Genomic DNA, 18,245 nt, shown 5'->3' with positions numbered 1-18,245 from the left:
TTCACTTGATACATGTCTGAGTTATGGTTCAGGACATGAAAAAATCGTAACAAAATGGTCGCACAGTGGCCATAAAGGATCGCATCACAAAACAAATTGATGTGCATAGCTATGACATTGGTCGATGTCCTTGTACCAACTTGAATAAAATTGGTCGAAACATGCAAATATGCCTGAGAAATGGCTCTGTACATGAAAAAATCGTAATAAAATGGCCGCCTGGCGGCCATATTGGATCATATCACAAAACAGATTGACGTGCATATGTATGACATAGGTCAATGTCCTTGTACCAACTTTGAATAAAATCGGTTGAAACGTGCCTGAGTAATGGCTCTGTACATGAAAAAATCCTAATAAAATGGCCGCACAGCGGCCATTTTGGATCGTATCACAAAACAAATTGCCGTGCACAGCTATGACATTTGTCAATAAGCTTGTACCAACTTTGAATAAAATCGGTTGAAACGTGCCTGAGTAATGGCTCTGTACATGAAAAAATCGTAATAAAATGGCCGCCTGGCAGCCATTTTGGATCGTATCACAAAACAAATTGACGTGCATATCTATGACATTGGTCAATGTCCTTGTACCAACTCTGAATAAAATCGGTAGAAACATGCCTGAGTAATGGCTCTGTACGTGAAAAAATCGTAATAAAATGGCCGCCTGGCAGCCATATTGGCTCGTATCACAAAACAAATTGACGTGCATATCTATGACATTGGTCAATGTCCTTGTACCAACTTTGAATAAAATCGGTTGGAACATGCCTGAGTTATGGCTCTGTACATGAAAAAATCGTAATAAAATGGCCGCCTGGCGGCCATATTGGATCGTATCACAAAACAAATTGACGTGCATCTGTATGACATATGAAGTAATCCTTGTATCAAGTTTGAATGAAATCGCTCCAGGCATCTCAGAGATATCTGCGTGAACGGACGGACGGACGGACGCACAGACGCACGCACGCACGCACGCACAGACACACGCACGCACACACGCACGGACATGACCAAACCTATAAGTCCCCCGGACGGTGTCCGTGGGGACTAAAAACGTATTTAGATTACAATAAATAATAACAATTAATAGCCTATTTGTGCCCTTAATTGTGTCTTCAGCTAACAGCATCCAAAATTTACAGGATTTTTATGGTTTATTTTAGTCAAAAAGGAGTACAATACATTACTCAAATCATGATTCATACTACAACATAAACCATTATTCACCTCGATATAAAAAAAGGTTTATTATGAACAGGACTTGCAACAATATCTATTTTCAACCAATTTTGTCTTTTTAACTCACATGGTTATTTTTACCTTTGACAGTCATTCTGATTCACCAGTATTGAACACTTTCCCCGTCATATCAATCAAGGTAACAGCCAGCAACGGAATAATATTTCATGTAATAATTTGCATGATCTGTTGTAAGTACCACTGTGAACAGCACTGTACTCAACATTTATTCATCGTTGGTTTCACCATCAATGTCACACAACACTTCATATTTTTTTCTCCCCATCCAGCCGGCATCGTGACGAGAAAATGACTCACCATGAAATCACTAGAATCACAAAGAGTTTAACTCTTCCATTGCATTCCTTGAAAAACCAATCATAACCTTGCTACGAATGTGCAATTTGAAAACCATCTCATCCTCATGCTTTATCAAAATGAGGTCTGGTGTTACTAGTAAACCCAGTTGCAGAATTACAGAAAATGAAAGATTTCCAGCACTTGACAGGTCCAGTTTGCACATTCTGGTATAACACCTAACACTGAAGGTGCTTACTAAAATTTCTCCTGCACCATATTTCAACACAATATTTCCAAATCCTGAACATGCAAGAACACATTTTCGACAAATTTACTAATAAACACAATAATTTGACAACACAGACTACCTTGTACCACCTATTTATTCATTCATTCATTACTAAAGCTAGTTTTGCCCAGACTAAAATTTGTGGTTGAGTTTGTACATAAAAACTGAGAGACCACGCAAGTGCTTGTTACATGTGTTGTAATGATAAGATAAAAGATAGCTACACGGAAGTACTATCAGTTAGTTGTTCACATTTTGACGTAAAAAAAATCTGTTGATTTTTCCTTACATCTACATGTGTATCACTAATAGGGCAAGACAATGTTTTTGTTTTGTCACAGCATCAGACACAGGGTTTTTGTTGAGTGGCTTTTGTATGAGGTGTTACAACACTTTGCTTTCAAGTACTCAACTCATTCCATGTTCAAGTGTTTACAGAGAAAGAAAGCGTTAATGAGTGCTTGGACTGATTGTTGATGACTTGTGAGAAACTGACAACAGGTGTCTGACAAACACTGTCTTCTTTACATTGTAAACATCACATGGTGACTCTAAAAGGAGTTTTACATTCTCTACCCTATTTCTTAATCTCCGACACCTGTCCATGTGTACCTGTACATCGAAAGGGATACACCATATGTTGAATTTCAGCTTTACATATCAAATTGGTGCTCTTTAAAGTTGGCAGTGTGTTTCTAACCTTTAAAAGATGAAAGCCTCTTATTCTAGAATATACCCACTGTTTCCTGCTTCTATAACCCTAACAGAGGGGCTAAATACAAGAGGTAGGTTTCCAACTTGTGGGCAAGTAAATGTTACCATGATTTTCACATTAGTTCACCTTGGATATCTTTGATATATCAATGGATACATGATAAACCCTTTGAGTGCCAAAGTCGATTTTTGTTGCCTTTATACAATATAATGCCAACAATTTCTTTCAGTTGTAGACAATTTTTTTCGGATTTTTCCAAAAATTTTGGTCAAAAAGTGTAGCCCATGAAAATTTATGTCCATATAGTCAAAAATCCCAGAAAAAAATTACAGAAAAATTCGTAAAAGGTGGAAAAGGTTGCCCTGATATTTTTTGGGGAAAAAATTACAAAGGGTTAAAAGTGACTGCAATGTTACTGAAAATCCTGAACCATTCACCTTCATTGATATTCTCACACCTTAGCAAAATCACAGGCCAGATGTAGAGTAGGTAGGCGTAACAAACACCGTGTGGGATAATTAACCGCTTCAACTTTAGTTTTTGAAGCAAACCTACAGTTTTAATTCGGTTAGTAGTGTGGTGACCTATTGACCTGTGAATGGAATTACAAGCATCAGTGAATTAAAAATATTAAACCCTGCACTGAAGACTCAAGGTCAATGCCTGGCCTTACAACTTTGTATCTTTCCAACACAGATGAATTCTGGAAAAGATAAAATCCTTGTTCGCATACAGTTGCACGTAATTAGACACCTGGTTGTGACAGCACATCAAACTGCTCAATTTGAATTCAAAATCAACTGGGACAGCGTACTTGGATGAAATGGAGAGAGAGTTTCTCAGAGGAGATGCAAACATAAATGCATGGTTTCCTAATTTGCATATATTAAACATGATTCAGTTAGAAACAAGCTGAAATATTAAAATTTATGATTTTTTTTGTTTTCAAGAATTGATCACATCGCAGCGTAGAAGTGTACAACTAGGAGCACAAGGAAAAATTTCAATTGATCTTTTGAACTGGATATTAATCATAAACTGAATTCTCCTGTGCTAAATGCACCTCCATAGATATGCATCATTTTGCATTTTGGGCAACTTTACATATCCCACAATGCAGTCCTGCAAAAAATGCAGATCTAGAAAACTGAAGTACAGTATTTGTAAGACAGGAACAAAGTTTCAGAAACAACAGTCCTCAAATATTTTGTAAAGTTGTGCATAAGAGTACTCTGAACTTAAAAGAATATTGCCCATTTATGAAAACTATAATATAAATTTAATTCTTTCCTAGGAAGGTGATAGAAGATGATATTTTGAAAATCACAGGAGACTTATTGACATCTAACTTGTTCTCTTGTTTAGAAAAATGAAAAATTTTTACATTTATTTGTGCACACTATATCATACTCTTGGATGTAGAAATTTTTGGTTATAGATGGCAAAAATAAAGGCATAGGTGGTTTCAAGTAGTATATGTGCAGATAAAGTTTGTGAAAAATGTCCTGATTTTTCACTAAAACTAAATTTTCTCATTTGGCAAATTTTAGCTGACAGCCGGTTGTTTTTGCTGGCTGCCAACTATTTTCTTCATCCCTGATATTTTAGACTTATTTTTGATGCATATTATCATCAAATCTTCGCCTGAAAGATTCAGTTCTGTATGGGTCTCCAGTCAGAGTTGGTGGAGACCCAAACACGGCTGAATCTTTCAGTTCACTTAAAATCTGTATGTGCAATATTTCGGTTGTGAACATTCAATGTGACTGATTGGAGCCATGTTACATGAACAGATTTCCATCAGCGGAGTCATGGAAAAAGGAAAGATTTAAGTTTACCATGTTCTATGAAAATAGGCATCTGCTATTAAAATACTGATTCTACCACGAAGAATTTTTTATTATCTGTACATGCTACATGTACGTTTACAGTTTTACTGATCGTGAAGTACAATGTACATGTACATCTGATCAGTCAGTCACCACTGCCCGTGATTCATCTTGGATTATTTATAAAATATCATTTAACAAGATCCACCGATACATCAACTCTGACTTTACCAGAGTGATTTGTAAGAATAATCCTCACAGAGACATTCTTGATGGTTTCTTACAACGTCTTTGGTCTAGATGGGATGACAGGGATATGGGACTGTTCACATTATCATTTAAATTGGATTTCCATTTGAGAGCAGTTCTTTCCCTATCAGTTCAACAAACCCAGTGATTTCAGAAAATTGCCAATAAGATGTACTACATGTAGTTTTACTGTTGTCTTATTTTCATGGCCAACATGTCCTCAAATACAAACCGATTTTTCTCTCCATTTCTGAGAAATATAAGTCAGATGTAATAAAGAACAGAAAAGACAAAGCATTAATATATATATATATATATATATATATATATATATATATATATATATATATATATATATATATATATATAATATATATATATATATACACATATATTGAATGTATATATACATATATATGTATCTATGTGTGCATCTGTGTGTGTGTGTGTGTGTGTGTGTGTGTGTGCCAATCATTATTCTATCTAACTCAGTCATCTCACTCCTTCCTGCAAATGGAATAGTCTTTGTGAGCACCAGCATGTAGTGGAGAGGTCCATTCCATACACATTTCAGGGGGGTGTTTCAGCCAAATGCTGAGCAATTCGCACTTACCCATTGTAGGCAGCTTTGACACGGATATCATGGTCTTCCTCCCCCATGTTGCTTGTTGTTGGCATGGAGATCTGTACTGTGCGTGAATCTTTATCCAGAATCTGATCGACAAAATAATGGATAACACAATGAAAATTGAGATTAGTTACAAATTAAACAGGTGTGTGATGTATGATGTTGGTGAGAATATGCATATACATGTATGATGTCAATATACTGGTAGATACAGGTACATGCATCAGGATGGTTGTAAAGACACAGATGTACATGTAATAATTACACATGTCTATCAGATGGTGTACCGTGTAACTTTTCAGATTTCTGAACTTTTTGCGTCAACTCAGGAATTCCCTGAAATTTCCTTGAAATCAGCCCCACACACATGTACTGAGTCAAATTGCCTCGAGTCAAAACCAACACTTGTGAGATACAGATTCAAACAGAGCTGGCTTGGATGGAGCACTGTTAGTTAGAACTAGTAGCAGTATCGTTATAGTTGTCGGTACTGGTGTTTTACACATGTGTCCAATGTCTGAGTCAAAAAGAACACCCGGGGATCAGATTCATGCAAAAGTGGCTTGGATGGGGCACTGCCAGCACTAGTAACAGTACAATCATAGCTGTTGGTAATAGTATTCTAAATGTCTGAGTCAAAAAGGACACCTGGGGTTTAGATTCCAGCAAAACTGGCATAGATAATACACTGCTAGCACTACCGTAGAAGCAATATTTAACATGGTTTTCAGAGCTTGTATTGTACGTATATCATCTGAGTCAAAAAGAACACCCATGGGTCAAATTCATTGAAGACTGGCTTGGATGAAACAGGTCTAGCAGCAGTAGTAGTAGTGAACATCATGCTTGTTGCTACTCTTACATCATTAACAAATCTGCAGTATAAGGTTGTAATCACTGCAGATCAAATATAAGAGTCTTGAGAAAACCATGGCACAAATGTACTGAGACATATACACCTGAGATATATACACCTGAGAAACACACAGCACTGAAGAATTTCTAAAGACTGCATAATTCATTGGATCTGTTGATGCCTGAAGAATTATTACAGAGTACACACTGCAATTCATCTCTTGATTTATCTTTTGAAGAGAATTTTACCACATTTTGCAGTTTAGATTTATGAGGATAGTCTTTTTGGAAAACAGCAAAGTTGAAAGATTTTTTACAGATTTTGCACTGCAGTTTTAGGGGTACATGTATTTAGGTTATTCATCTGTTTTTGTTTCTTTGTTGAGGCCGCACGGATTTATCATAACAAATCAAAGAACAGGGAAGCCTCTAAATTGCCATATTTCCATAAACTTGTGGTTGATTTAGGAATTTCTAGACATTTATTGAGTAAATTAATCAACTATGGTAAATTTCCTATGGCCAAAGAGAATGTTTTCTGAGTCTATGGCTAATCAGTTTGGCTAAGAGGGCACAATAACAACCAGGATATAATGTATGCAGCTTTATAGGGCCATTGGCTGTAACTTTTCAATGGCCCAGTGCCAGTGCACGAGTGGTGTATCCCCTATGCTTTAACACAGGGGATACAGTACCCCCTCTTGCACTGGGTCATCGTTTTGATGATTGTTTCACAATGTCACCCACAGTTTCTTGTTTTACTCCCCAAAACATGTTGAGATATGCAGTATCCAGCCGTCAAGTAAATGCTGGTCAGGACGAGAAGTCTAAAGTAAACAATAAGACTGCATTTTACACATACAGACATGGCGCTAATGTTAAAGCTACATAGGTGTTTCAACGTGCTTTGGGAGGTAGAATAGGAACTTGAAGTTGACATACATGTACAAAACAAAAACGGCGAAGAAAATAATCCTGTTACAGCTACATGTACTAGCCCACATAAAAGTAATCTGTAACTCTTTCAAGCAATTTGCTCAAAAATCAAGGAAAACAGGTCTGTTTAAGTATTTAATCTGTACAGGGGGATGGGGATTCCCCCTCTGTTGACATGTTGGTAACGCCTGGTAATTTGTCAAGGGAGGACCAGCCCACCCCTCTCCACCCAACCCCCACCCAACCTCCCATGCAATGGTGCCAGTCACACCTTAGAGATACAAGTAGAACACATGATCTGGTGAAATCCCCCCTAAATTTTCCGGTAAAGGGTGAAAATCCCTCCTGTTGATACCATCCTGGATGAAACACTGTGTGTTACCTATGTAATCTGTGTATAGCATTCTATAATCTATTTACTGGCGAATAAAGGAGATAGATACAAAATGCTTTGGAAAGAACTAATAGGTTATAAACATGTATACAGAACGTTCTGGAAAATTAGAAAAATTGTGACTGCATCAGAAAGAAATAGTAATACACTTGATATTCTGTACAGATGTATAAAAATTCCTGTAGTCACATTGAGAGTTAGTAAATTAAATTAAATGTTTGTGAAAATCAAACAACTTAATTAAAGTGATAAGATCTTAATTCTGAATACAGAATCTGTAGTTGGATTGACAAGTGGTAGCTCTGATGGACTGACTCATCTTACCAAGTGTTGGAGATTACCAGCTATCAAAGTATAGCCATTCTAGTTGCCTGGGTCTCAGATGTGATTCCACAATTACAGAAGGATTTAAAAGCACCAGTAAAAATGGAGAAAATCACTCCAACATAGTGGATCAGAAGAGCAATCCACTTCACAGGATACTCAGTCAAATAATGATTGATCAGGGCTTTTAACTCGTGACAAGATGGTTACTGTGTGCTATATCCAAGAAAAACTAGTCAATTTTTATCTGATATTAATTTTACTAATTTTAACTCTGAAAAAAAATCAATTCAAGTATAATTTTGAATTCTAAAATACACAAAATCTGATCATATGGTCTGTCATTTTATATACTGGTGTATGATAGGTATTCTATAGGTGATAAGTGCCATTTCAAATCAATCTCCTTGGTAACCAGTAATGAATATGCACCACTAAAAACCATGCAAATGTACATATCGGAGAAAAAAAATCACAACAATAATTAACTACAGTTCCATGCATTATGTCACTTCCCACAAACCCAGACTTGTCCAATGACGTGCATGCACTGCACGATGACTGTATCACTGAAGTCCCCTGATACAGCATGAAAATGGAAACTGTACAGTCAACAATAACATGATAAATGATTAATACTTTCAGATTACTGACTCATACTATCTGAACTTTACATCAGCAGAGAGATAAAGAGAATTAAAAATTAAAAGTGGAACGACAGTTTCGACCCTTTCTTCCCCATGTCTTTGTACTAAGGTCCACCTATATAATATAAAACAGTAGGAACATACCATTTAGAAATTGGGGCAGCAGGGCAAGTAATATTATCAGTTACATAATGTTCAATACCTGTATATTGTAATATTATTGTTGCTGACATATCTGTACATGTTGAAAGTGCTGTCACCTGCTGTTTCAAGAATACATTTATGTACAAAAAATAATTCTAGATACATGTCCTTTTCTGCACGGTCAAAATACACAGGTATTGTATTACTTGACATTCCATTACATTTTAGCCATAATAATGAATCTCATTGTATATGAACGTGTGTGTACCTGTACACTGGTCCATGCATCTACATATACCAAACCATGGGGTTAAACTTTCATAAACATGGTTTGACCCAAACCCATTGTTATCAACAGTGAGTGTGGCCCTAAATAAAGGGACTCAGGGTGCACAGGCTGAAAGGTTTGGGGTAGACTTGCTGCACGTCTATGGACATAAAAATATCAGTAGACTGTTGCATTAGTGGCAGGCTGTCACATGAATGTGGGGAAAACACGATGACCAACCAATAACTATTGCACAGAAAAAACCAAGTGACTGCAGGTCAGTCTATGTCTTGAGATAGACCATTATGGTCAACTCAGCGGACGAAATGAAATACATGATCAAGTCTTGTTATTTTTTGCCTAGTAATTCACCACATTCAAACCACTTTCATACAGTGGTCATTGAAATTATTGTCTATCCGTAAAAATTACTGGAGCAATGTCGTCTTTTTCTAAACTAGAGACAAACATGTGTTGCACAGGTTGAGTCAGACACAGACAACACATGGCCAGTATTTGTAACATAAATCAAACACAATTACATTGAATACTAATGGCACAACACATCTGGTGTGCATGTACACATGTGTTCATATCTTGACCAGGCCTGGCCCTGCCATGTAACAGCTACATGTATTACACATTATAGTTAATATAAATGCAAACATCTCTCAAAGTTACCATAATAGCCACATCACAACACTGTAAATAGTGTGATTGTAATGTGACACATGAGAAGAATCACCAACCCATTTACATGTACCTGTCTATACAATGCAGACCCAACACCCATCCTACTGAAAACTACTGGAATGTATAGAAGTTTGGCTGTAAAAAGGTTAACCTTAAAGGGACAAAGTCGCTTTTTTTAAGCTTTTTGTCGTAAATATCATTTCCTTTGAAAGTAGATTGTATGGTTTGACTTCTTGAAACATGTGGAAATACTGGTCAAATGTGTACAAACTAACTCTGCTTGCAGCCACACAAGATTAAATATTCCGTGAAACATTTTACGCCGGTGTGTACAAAAAAATCAAGTTCAAAAATTCAAGTGAACAACTCTCACTATGCATGGCTGAGCATACACTGTTACATAAAGTTTGGCCCTCATGCAAGCTTTTGTAATGAAATCTTAATTGGCGGTGCCATTCATATATAGATAAGGATGGCAGCTTTTCTTACATTGTGGCAATGTTTATCTATCATATAACAGTGGAATAGGAAAAATCCATTTTGTCTTGAGGTCACAAACAAACTGATCAGTTTGCATTCAGCTAAGGGTAATTTTTGACACTTTTGCACTTAATTTACCATCGTCATTTTGTACACTGAGTGACTCTATGCAAATTTTCCATTTTTTCTTGACATCACAAAAAGGTCAAAAAAGATCGAACTTGTCGCTTGAAGAGGCCAGTGAGTTGATTCTTTAGACCACATTTGTTTATCTTGCCGAGTTCATATTTCACCATTAGGTCAAGTTGGTTAAAACTTGCGACACACAACATATCACATATGGTGCATTTTAACAAAAAATTCGAACCTTTGAATTCCCCTAAAAACATACATACTGTAAAACATGATTTTTATGAACTAAAGCTGCTATAGCAGATCAAGCCGAGTGGGTGAAAACTTGTGCGAGTTTTTGGCTCAATACTGATTTTTACTGACTTGGCAGATGGGGAGTGATACTGTCTGGCAGGAAAAGGGTTAAGTTGATGACAAGCTAACAGTTTTGTAATTGGTATGTATACCCATACTGCTTTGTGCCCTAAATCTATGTATTCAATTGTCAAAACTTGCCTCTACACTGATTCCAAATTCTGAAGTAGATACTGAAACGTGTGAATGCTGAAAAAAGCAATTGCCTTACTGCATACAACATTGTATGTCAAGATAGAGACTGCCATCACAACATATCCATCCAAGCAACGGTCAGTTTTTTAATTATCAGTTAAAGCAGAAAATTTAACTGCTGTTCCCAAGCGCTTTTATTAAAGTCCCCTATTGGTCTATTCATGGTATCATACTTGAGGGCTGTAGAAATTGCTACTTCAGATCCTATCCAATTAAATACATCAAACCCGTGTCATAAACATTGTATGTAATACATGTATATATGGACCAATCCAATCCACAGACAGCGACGTGAAGCCAATCCACAGACAGGGATGTGAGGACGAATTAGTCTGGTAATTGCACTACCTGATCTAGGCAATAGACTTTGATGCTGCTATACAAACTTGAAGACAAAAACTGGACACATGTGCATGATGTGGCAAGCCTTTGTATCATGCAACAACTTAGATCGTTGTGACTACAGTGTTACATGTAACTACAGAGCCAGTGATGCCAATTTTTGATGATTGTTTTCATTATCTTTATTTTGTATGTCAATCGTATATTCTCATTCTTCTCACAAAAAGGTGTTGAAACAATCAGCTTGTCAACGTAGTGTTTATATGTGTAAAATGCACTATTGTTGTTTACATTTGAATTCTAGTCCAGACCAGAATTACTCTTCAACAATAACGATGCAGTTTAAACATGGACATACTGAGTTGACAAGCTGAACACTGTGTATCTCAACATGCTTTGGGGAGTAGAACAGGAAATTATGGTTGACAAAATAGTGAAAAAATGGTGAAAAAAATCATCAAAAGTTAGCATTACTGGCCCTTTAATGACATGACTATGTACACATAAAACTACCCTTTCCAAACAGACAAATCTATTATTCTCACTGATACATAACTGGTATGTTGTATTACACTATCAACTAAGAACAATGTTTTGACTCGCAGCTGGCTGCTTGTAATTCATTAGGAGAAATAATTAACATTCTGTGTCTGTCACATCTGGTCAACTTTTAACATTAACAAGCACATATTAGTTATTTAGTGTTAAGTATAAAAGGTACTGTATACCAAGGAGTCATTTTTTAACCTTGAAAGTATTTGTGTGAATGTTCAAGGTTAACATGGGCTGTGCTGTACGTTTTAGATTATACAGCAAGATCCCATCTTGTAAGTACACGTCCTGAATTTTTTTCACACATACATGTATACACTTCTCAAGAAAACTAAATCATTTTTTCCTTTTTTTGAAAGAATACAAGGTCAACCCAGCGGAAATGCTTTTTATACAGTATTTGATGCGGTATATGAAGCAATCCACACAAAAGCTAATTAGTGATATGGAATATCATTAATCCTTGAGATTACAAATGAATGTCAGCAAACATAATTGTTTCTTACCCATACGTTAATTTTATGAATTCATCAAGAATTCATATAGCCATAATCTGAGCTGAGTTTTGACTATATGGTTCCAAGCAAATTATACAAGTATTAGTCACTGATTGCCTTTTGGATATCTGTAATATATTATTACAAATGCAATTAAACAAATTTTATTAATAACATTACAATTTATCACCCAATGTTATTTCCATGTCACCTAATGGCACTTCTACAGACACAAATCCTCTGCTTGATTTAGAAAGACGACAGATTTTGAAAATTAACACTTGTCAACCTTTTAAATGCTTACATTCTTACTAAAATTTTTCAAACTTCATATCTTCAACTGACCTCACTTGTGTTCAATGAAGGTGGCTGGCCAACTACACAGGGATATTGGAGCGACAATTTATATGAATATTATGATATGCTGTTAAATCCTATGGCTAAGGGGTGGAGCTTTCATTTGTCAGGAACACGCGTAACAAGCCGTGTCTTCATACACAGTCATCTGATAGAGGATGTGCTTCATATCAAATACGTGTACAAAAAGTGCGGTTCTGGCGTAGAAAAATTTCAAAACAGGTAGAGGGAGAGACTGTTTTCCGCATTAGGGTCCTAGTTAAAGTACAATATAAGGTGATAAGCACCTGCCGGTTCTTCACCGGTAGAGCCACTTCCTGTCTCATCGCTGTACATGAAATGATGAATATTATTACTTGTCGGCTAAATTGTCGGGGCATATGAGGTCGAAAGCTTGGTAGGAAACATTCACGACAAAAATTTCGAGCTGTTCGTACGAAATCCAGAGTTTTTACTAGACATGTGGTGAGTCACTATCGTAATTTTGCTATTTATTCAGATCTCGTGTCAGTGTCAGTGAGAAACGAGCTGAACGTAACCTGACGTAGACAGGTTACGTTCATCGAGTGTCTGACGGCTGCCAGATGCTATCTTTGCATTTCACTTATATTCATATTCACAACCATAAACATTAAAATTGTATATACACTGACCCAACGCCGCTCAGAATCTTTAAACCAAATGTTCACACTCACCGAAATTCCCGAAAAGCGCAAGGATACCAAAACACCCTTGAAACGCTGAGCCCGGAGTCGAACGAGTGACGTCGTCGAGAGGTAAAGTGTATGAATGAACTTAGCCTTCCTTTCCGGCGAAAGCGAGAACTTTCCAAATTTCTTATTTCTGTGGACGATTGGTCAATTACACGGGTCAAGAATAACGCCTTCGTGGTTCCTATAGGGAAATTTATGTTCAATTTTGTACCTTAAACTGGTCCGAGAGTCTTCAAACTACACGGCAGGTCGCCATATTGGGCGGTAGTAATGAAGTGAACCAATCAAAACAAAGTATTCACGGGGCTCTTCCTGTATGACAATGAGGGCGCACTATTGTGATTACTCACGTCAGAGTTCCCGACCTCTCCGCCTCAGTGTCATTGTACTACGGAAACACCACTAGCAACAACGCAAACATCGGTCAATTATTACATCCTTTGGCTTCATGGCTGTCTATATATCTTTAGGTTGGTCATTTACTGCTTGTATCGTCAACGCCCTACGAGAATGTTTATTTTTTCCCAAGTCATACACATATTATTTGGTCTAAAGCTTATTCACTGACGTTGGCACTGGTACCAAATATAAGAAAACTTTAATTTGACATAGCTCCACCAATTCGAAAAGCGATAAAGTACTTCAAACTTTCTGTTTAACATTTAGCAGCTCATTGATGGATTTTGCAAAGACATACATAGTTTACTTATTTGCGCGTACTAAACAAAAGAAGATAAAGAATTATCATTTGAACATTTCCACTGAACTTGACAGTCAAAATTGTACCAAGATGTGGCATCTTTTCAGTGTATCATAGAAACTGAAGCATAAGCATATGAAACCTAATTTCTTCGTTTTTGATGTAGGTACCCCACCTCCTTCAAAAATGAACTCATAGAATACGTCTTTTATTACAGAATGCATTCTTCTTACAATCATGATGCGCATAATACAAACAAAGTCTCGTCGCTCCTTTTCCACTCCACCCTTAAAACATGAATGATGCATTTGTTTTTATGAAAGACTGGCCCTCTATAAAAGTTCTTGTATCTCAAAAATGACCATATGCTTCACATTCAGCCCGCTAAGGGCAATATTACTTTCTTTTAGTTCTATATTTTATCGGTTACTGTTGTTTGTTTATTTGTTGGTTGTTTTGTTGTTCGTTCATTTGTTTGCTTGCTTGTTTATGTTTACTAAGTATATTATAGCAAATAAAATGCTGTCTTGGTTATTGAAGAATGCATGGAAATGAAAGAAAGGAACCGACTTTTATGACACTATTACAATGATATAAGCATGCATCACATTGAACAATATCGCTGTTGCCATAATTTCATTGAAGATGTATAAGACACAAATTAACGCACATTATTTCTTTTCAATACTTTGGCTTCCCATACATACCACTTTGTAAACTTTGTCTTTTTTCTTTTCTTGTTTTTTCATTTAAGGAGTTTTATTGGTAACAATAATAAAATGTTTCAGTGATTATTAAAGGTATTAAAGGATGTAACAGTACATTTCTCAAATATCAGCTGTTGTTGGTAGTATTTTTAATAGTTTTTCAACATTTTATGTTAACCCAGAACAAAAAAGTGTAAAGCAACTAAATTTGGCAGTACCTCTTGGTAAGGCCAACGCCTTGTGCAGAAAGATGAATTGAGTAAAATGCCGCCCTCTAGTGGCCATGGTCTTGTAAATATGAAATTCAGAGAGAGAGAGAGAGAGAGAGAGAGAGAGGTTGTGACGTAAGACAGAGAAAAGTTAGGTGGGGATCTCATGTCAGTGGTTTGTCCTCAAAAGAAGCAAACGCGTGATTATCACAAGCCATTGGTAAACTACACCCTTTCATTAAATTTAATTCTCCTGTTATTATTCATGATTGTGGTGTACAGTAGAGGAGCGCACCGGTCGCTTGGCTCGCCTCGGGCGTATTTGGTTGCTACTGGTAGACCAACTTCGTGTTCACCTAACCATCTACGCGACAGTCTGCTGAAGTTTATTCGTTCAATGTACTCTGATATGTCTATGCACAGCCTTGGAGCATGTCTGGGAGAACAGTTTTTGTCCTTTCACTGCCCTAATTACCTTTATTACATTTATGCTATGAACTCTGGTGCTTTTGGTCATCGTCCTTTGAGACCCGTGTGTCGTGTCGTCTCCATAGGTGGGTTCGACAAAATCCTCACTATGGCGTTCCAAAATAAGTTGACGACACGCAACTAACACTGATTCACAATATCATGCCAGCGAATTTAACAGACACTGTGCCAGAAACTGCCTTTTCTCCATAACTACAAACTTCTTTCATAATTAGGAAGAGAAAGTATTTCGTCGTCCAGGAAACAAATAACCAGTTTGATAATCTCATGCTTGTTGTTAGGGTAAAAAAAGAAAATGAAAATAAGATATCGCATCACCAGATACAAATCCTTATTTGTTCTTATATTTAAAGTATTTCAACATGATTTCCATCAATGTTAATAAATTATTAATACACAAATCACAATTTGCGGTCTGCAAAATATTATCCATTGGTGATTCAAGACATTCGGTGTGGAATCAAGATCAGCATACCAATCACAGTAATGAATATTGGTAAAGAATGTCATGCTCGGTCAATTAAAGGGAGGTGGTCGTCGGAACTGCGCGTGTGCGACTTTCTTGTTTACAAACAATGTATTTCATGCATGATGTCTAGATGCATCATTTCAACATAGCTGCAACATTTATATTTTACTATATTCATTGTTAACAAACGTGTTCTAACTTTCATCAGCCGTCAACGTACCCTAGATACAATGTTTACATCGGTCGTAGGGGTCCCTGGCAACCTTCGAGCAGAGTTCCGACGACCGCCTCCCTTTAATTATTACAAGAGGTTCTTTAGAATACTAACCTAACCAAGGCGTGTTAACACCTGAAAGGGACAAAGGCGGCCATTTTTCATTAATGTTGTTCTATGCAAGATACTACTTATATTTTTTGACATATTGAAAGATACTGAATAAATGGGTGACCATGCACATATTGGATTCCGGTTTCAAACAAATTAAATGAAACAATGGCGAAAATGAATTAATAATTTTCGCTATGGTTTCATGTATGGTGTCTAAGCCCGGGGTCGAATATATGCATGGTCACCCATTAATTCAGTATCTTTCATCATGTCAAACAATATAAGTAGTGTCTTGTATCAAACAAAATTCATGGAAAATGGCGACTTTGTCCCTTTAATATTTGCATCCATAAATATACTTTCGAATAGAATATCATTTCCATTTCAATTACGGCAAAGAATTTGTGCATTTTGGGGCAATTTAATTTTTCTGGCTGGATTTTTGCAAACAAACTTCACCCTACGCCAAGTGCAGGACTTATAAATAACGATTAAGGCTTAGTGAAGAGGAGCACACAGTATTTTGCGAGCCAAGCAAGATACTTTGATGTTATCGGTCAGAAAATACACAGAGAAGACCTCTTTGAAAGAATGGGGTAATCTGATAAGCCACATTAGTAGAGCGAGGCGTGTTTGTAATGGTACAAGATCGTACATTTTTAGTGTATCCGTGAGAAAATTTTCAATTTTTATGAGTTACACTTAAAAGAGTCGCAAATAGCTGGTATACTTTGATGGCGAGCGCCCTCTAAGGTCGTCTATTATTACGCCGTTTGTTTTTAGGTGTCGCCTGTCCCAGTTTCGATTAGTCGCATACGACTTCATTTAGCACATGAAGAAACATTTCGTCAGGTTGATCTGGACTTATAGCATTGCATAGTTACAGCAAGTACGGCGATTATTTATAAAGCTATGAAGCGAGACGAATTATCCCCGAGACGATCCACTCCCACTCATTCACAACACCCTCTGGCCTGACGCCTCTTTGGTCCGCAGTCTGGTGGTGTCAAACGACTCTTGGAGCCCCGAGGCCACTGGCATCACCCTGTCTACATTTCAGTGAAGCATGTTGGATGCTCATGTCGTCTGGCTGAAGACTGTCAGAAGTTAGCACTCCCGGAGGATTTTCCCATACATTGAGTGCCCTCCTTGCCTTTAAGTAGGGGAGCTTTCATACAATATTATACCCATGGGCCTATTTTGTGCTGTAACCATACAACGGAGACAGTTTCGACACACCATTGGAAAAGAGTAAATCGTTTGGTGATAAAGCAGGGTGTCGGCGTCCGTGTATCATGTCTATGTGTAGGGAATGTTTCAAACGTACATATTCGTGGACAAGTTGTGATAATTATGGATCAAATGTATGCATTAAGAATTATGGACATAACTGTTCAATCTATCTCCATGTATGCACATATGTATCACAGGCGAACCATCCCCAAGCGTGCCTGTTACATACGTACTTATGTTGTAGGTACTTATGTATGTATATAAGGATGGCTGGATGGATGCATGGATCGATGGATCGATTTTGTATGCATATCACTTCACTGTTTTCTCTATGCATAAAATTACCTTTTCTAGAAATCAGTTGTTTCTAGTAATACATGTGTTCGTAATCAGCTACAACGTCATAAAAATTAACGCACCAATGGTATGGCCTGAGTTGATTCCATATCATCCTTTGTTTTGTATTTTACTTGTAAAACCTGTTTTTGTAAAACCAAGCAAGCACGCCAACATTCTTCGTTAGATCCATACTGAACTCAGTCTTCGGAAAAAGAAATCTTAATGTTCCGTTTTGATGTCAGAATGACTGGAGTAACGGTAACAGTTCCTGTTGTGATTCAGGTGTTCCGATTATCTCGTGATTTGTGTTTTATGAAATCTATATTCTATTAAGTGAAACAAAGTTTGCTCATTATATCTGGTATAGCGCGGGCTCGACCATTTGATCTTAGGGGTGGTCGAAAATGGGGAGGGGGACTCAGCAAAACCAAAATGTACTCCAAACATCTTTTGCAGCCTTGCTGCTTTTGCTCAAAACAATAAGATCGCAGCCGGCCAAAAAGGAGGAACTCTGATAGGAAAAGGTATGCATGCCATTTGAAATCCTAAATATGGTATCAAAGCATGGTACGAATAATTACCATCCTCCCTTGGTTCAAAGACGGTCCCTAAACGGTCCAGAAGTAGATTT

General features: G+C 37.1%; 1 protein-coding gene across 1 annotated transcript in view; it reads right to left on the bottom strand.

Annotated features, from left to right (window-relative positions):
• Positions 1-13,418, bottom strand: part of LOC139136468 (protein kinase C iota type-like) — an 88,548-nt gene extending 75,130 nt beyond the window's left edge. Inside the window, exons 1-2 of the mRNA XM_070704193.1 lie at positions 13,123-13,418; positions 5,243-5,343 (exon numbers count right to left, since the gene is read on the bottom strand). Of these exons, the coding sequence (XP_070560294.1) occupies positions 5,243-5,307 (65 nt within the window). The 5' untranslated portion in view covers positions 5,308-5,343; positions 13,123-13,418. The remainder of the gene's footprint in view (positions 1-5,242; positions 5,344-13,122) is intronic.
• Between the last annotated feature and the right edge of the window lie 4,827 nt (positions 13,419-18,245).

This window comes from Ptychodera flava, chromosome 7, assembly GCF_041260155.1.
Source record: "Ptychodera flava strain L36383 chromosome 7, AS_Pfla_20210202, whole genome shotgun sequence".
NCBI lineage: Eukaryota > Metazoa > Hemichordata > Enteropneusta > Ptychoderidae > Ptychodera > Ptychodera flava.
Note: the sequence above shows the minus strand (reverse complement) of the source record. Positions and strands in the feature narration are given on the sequence as shown.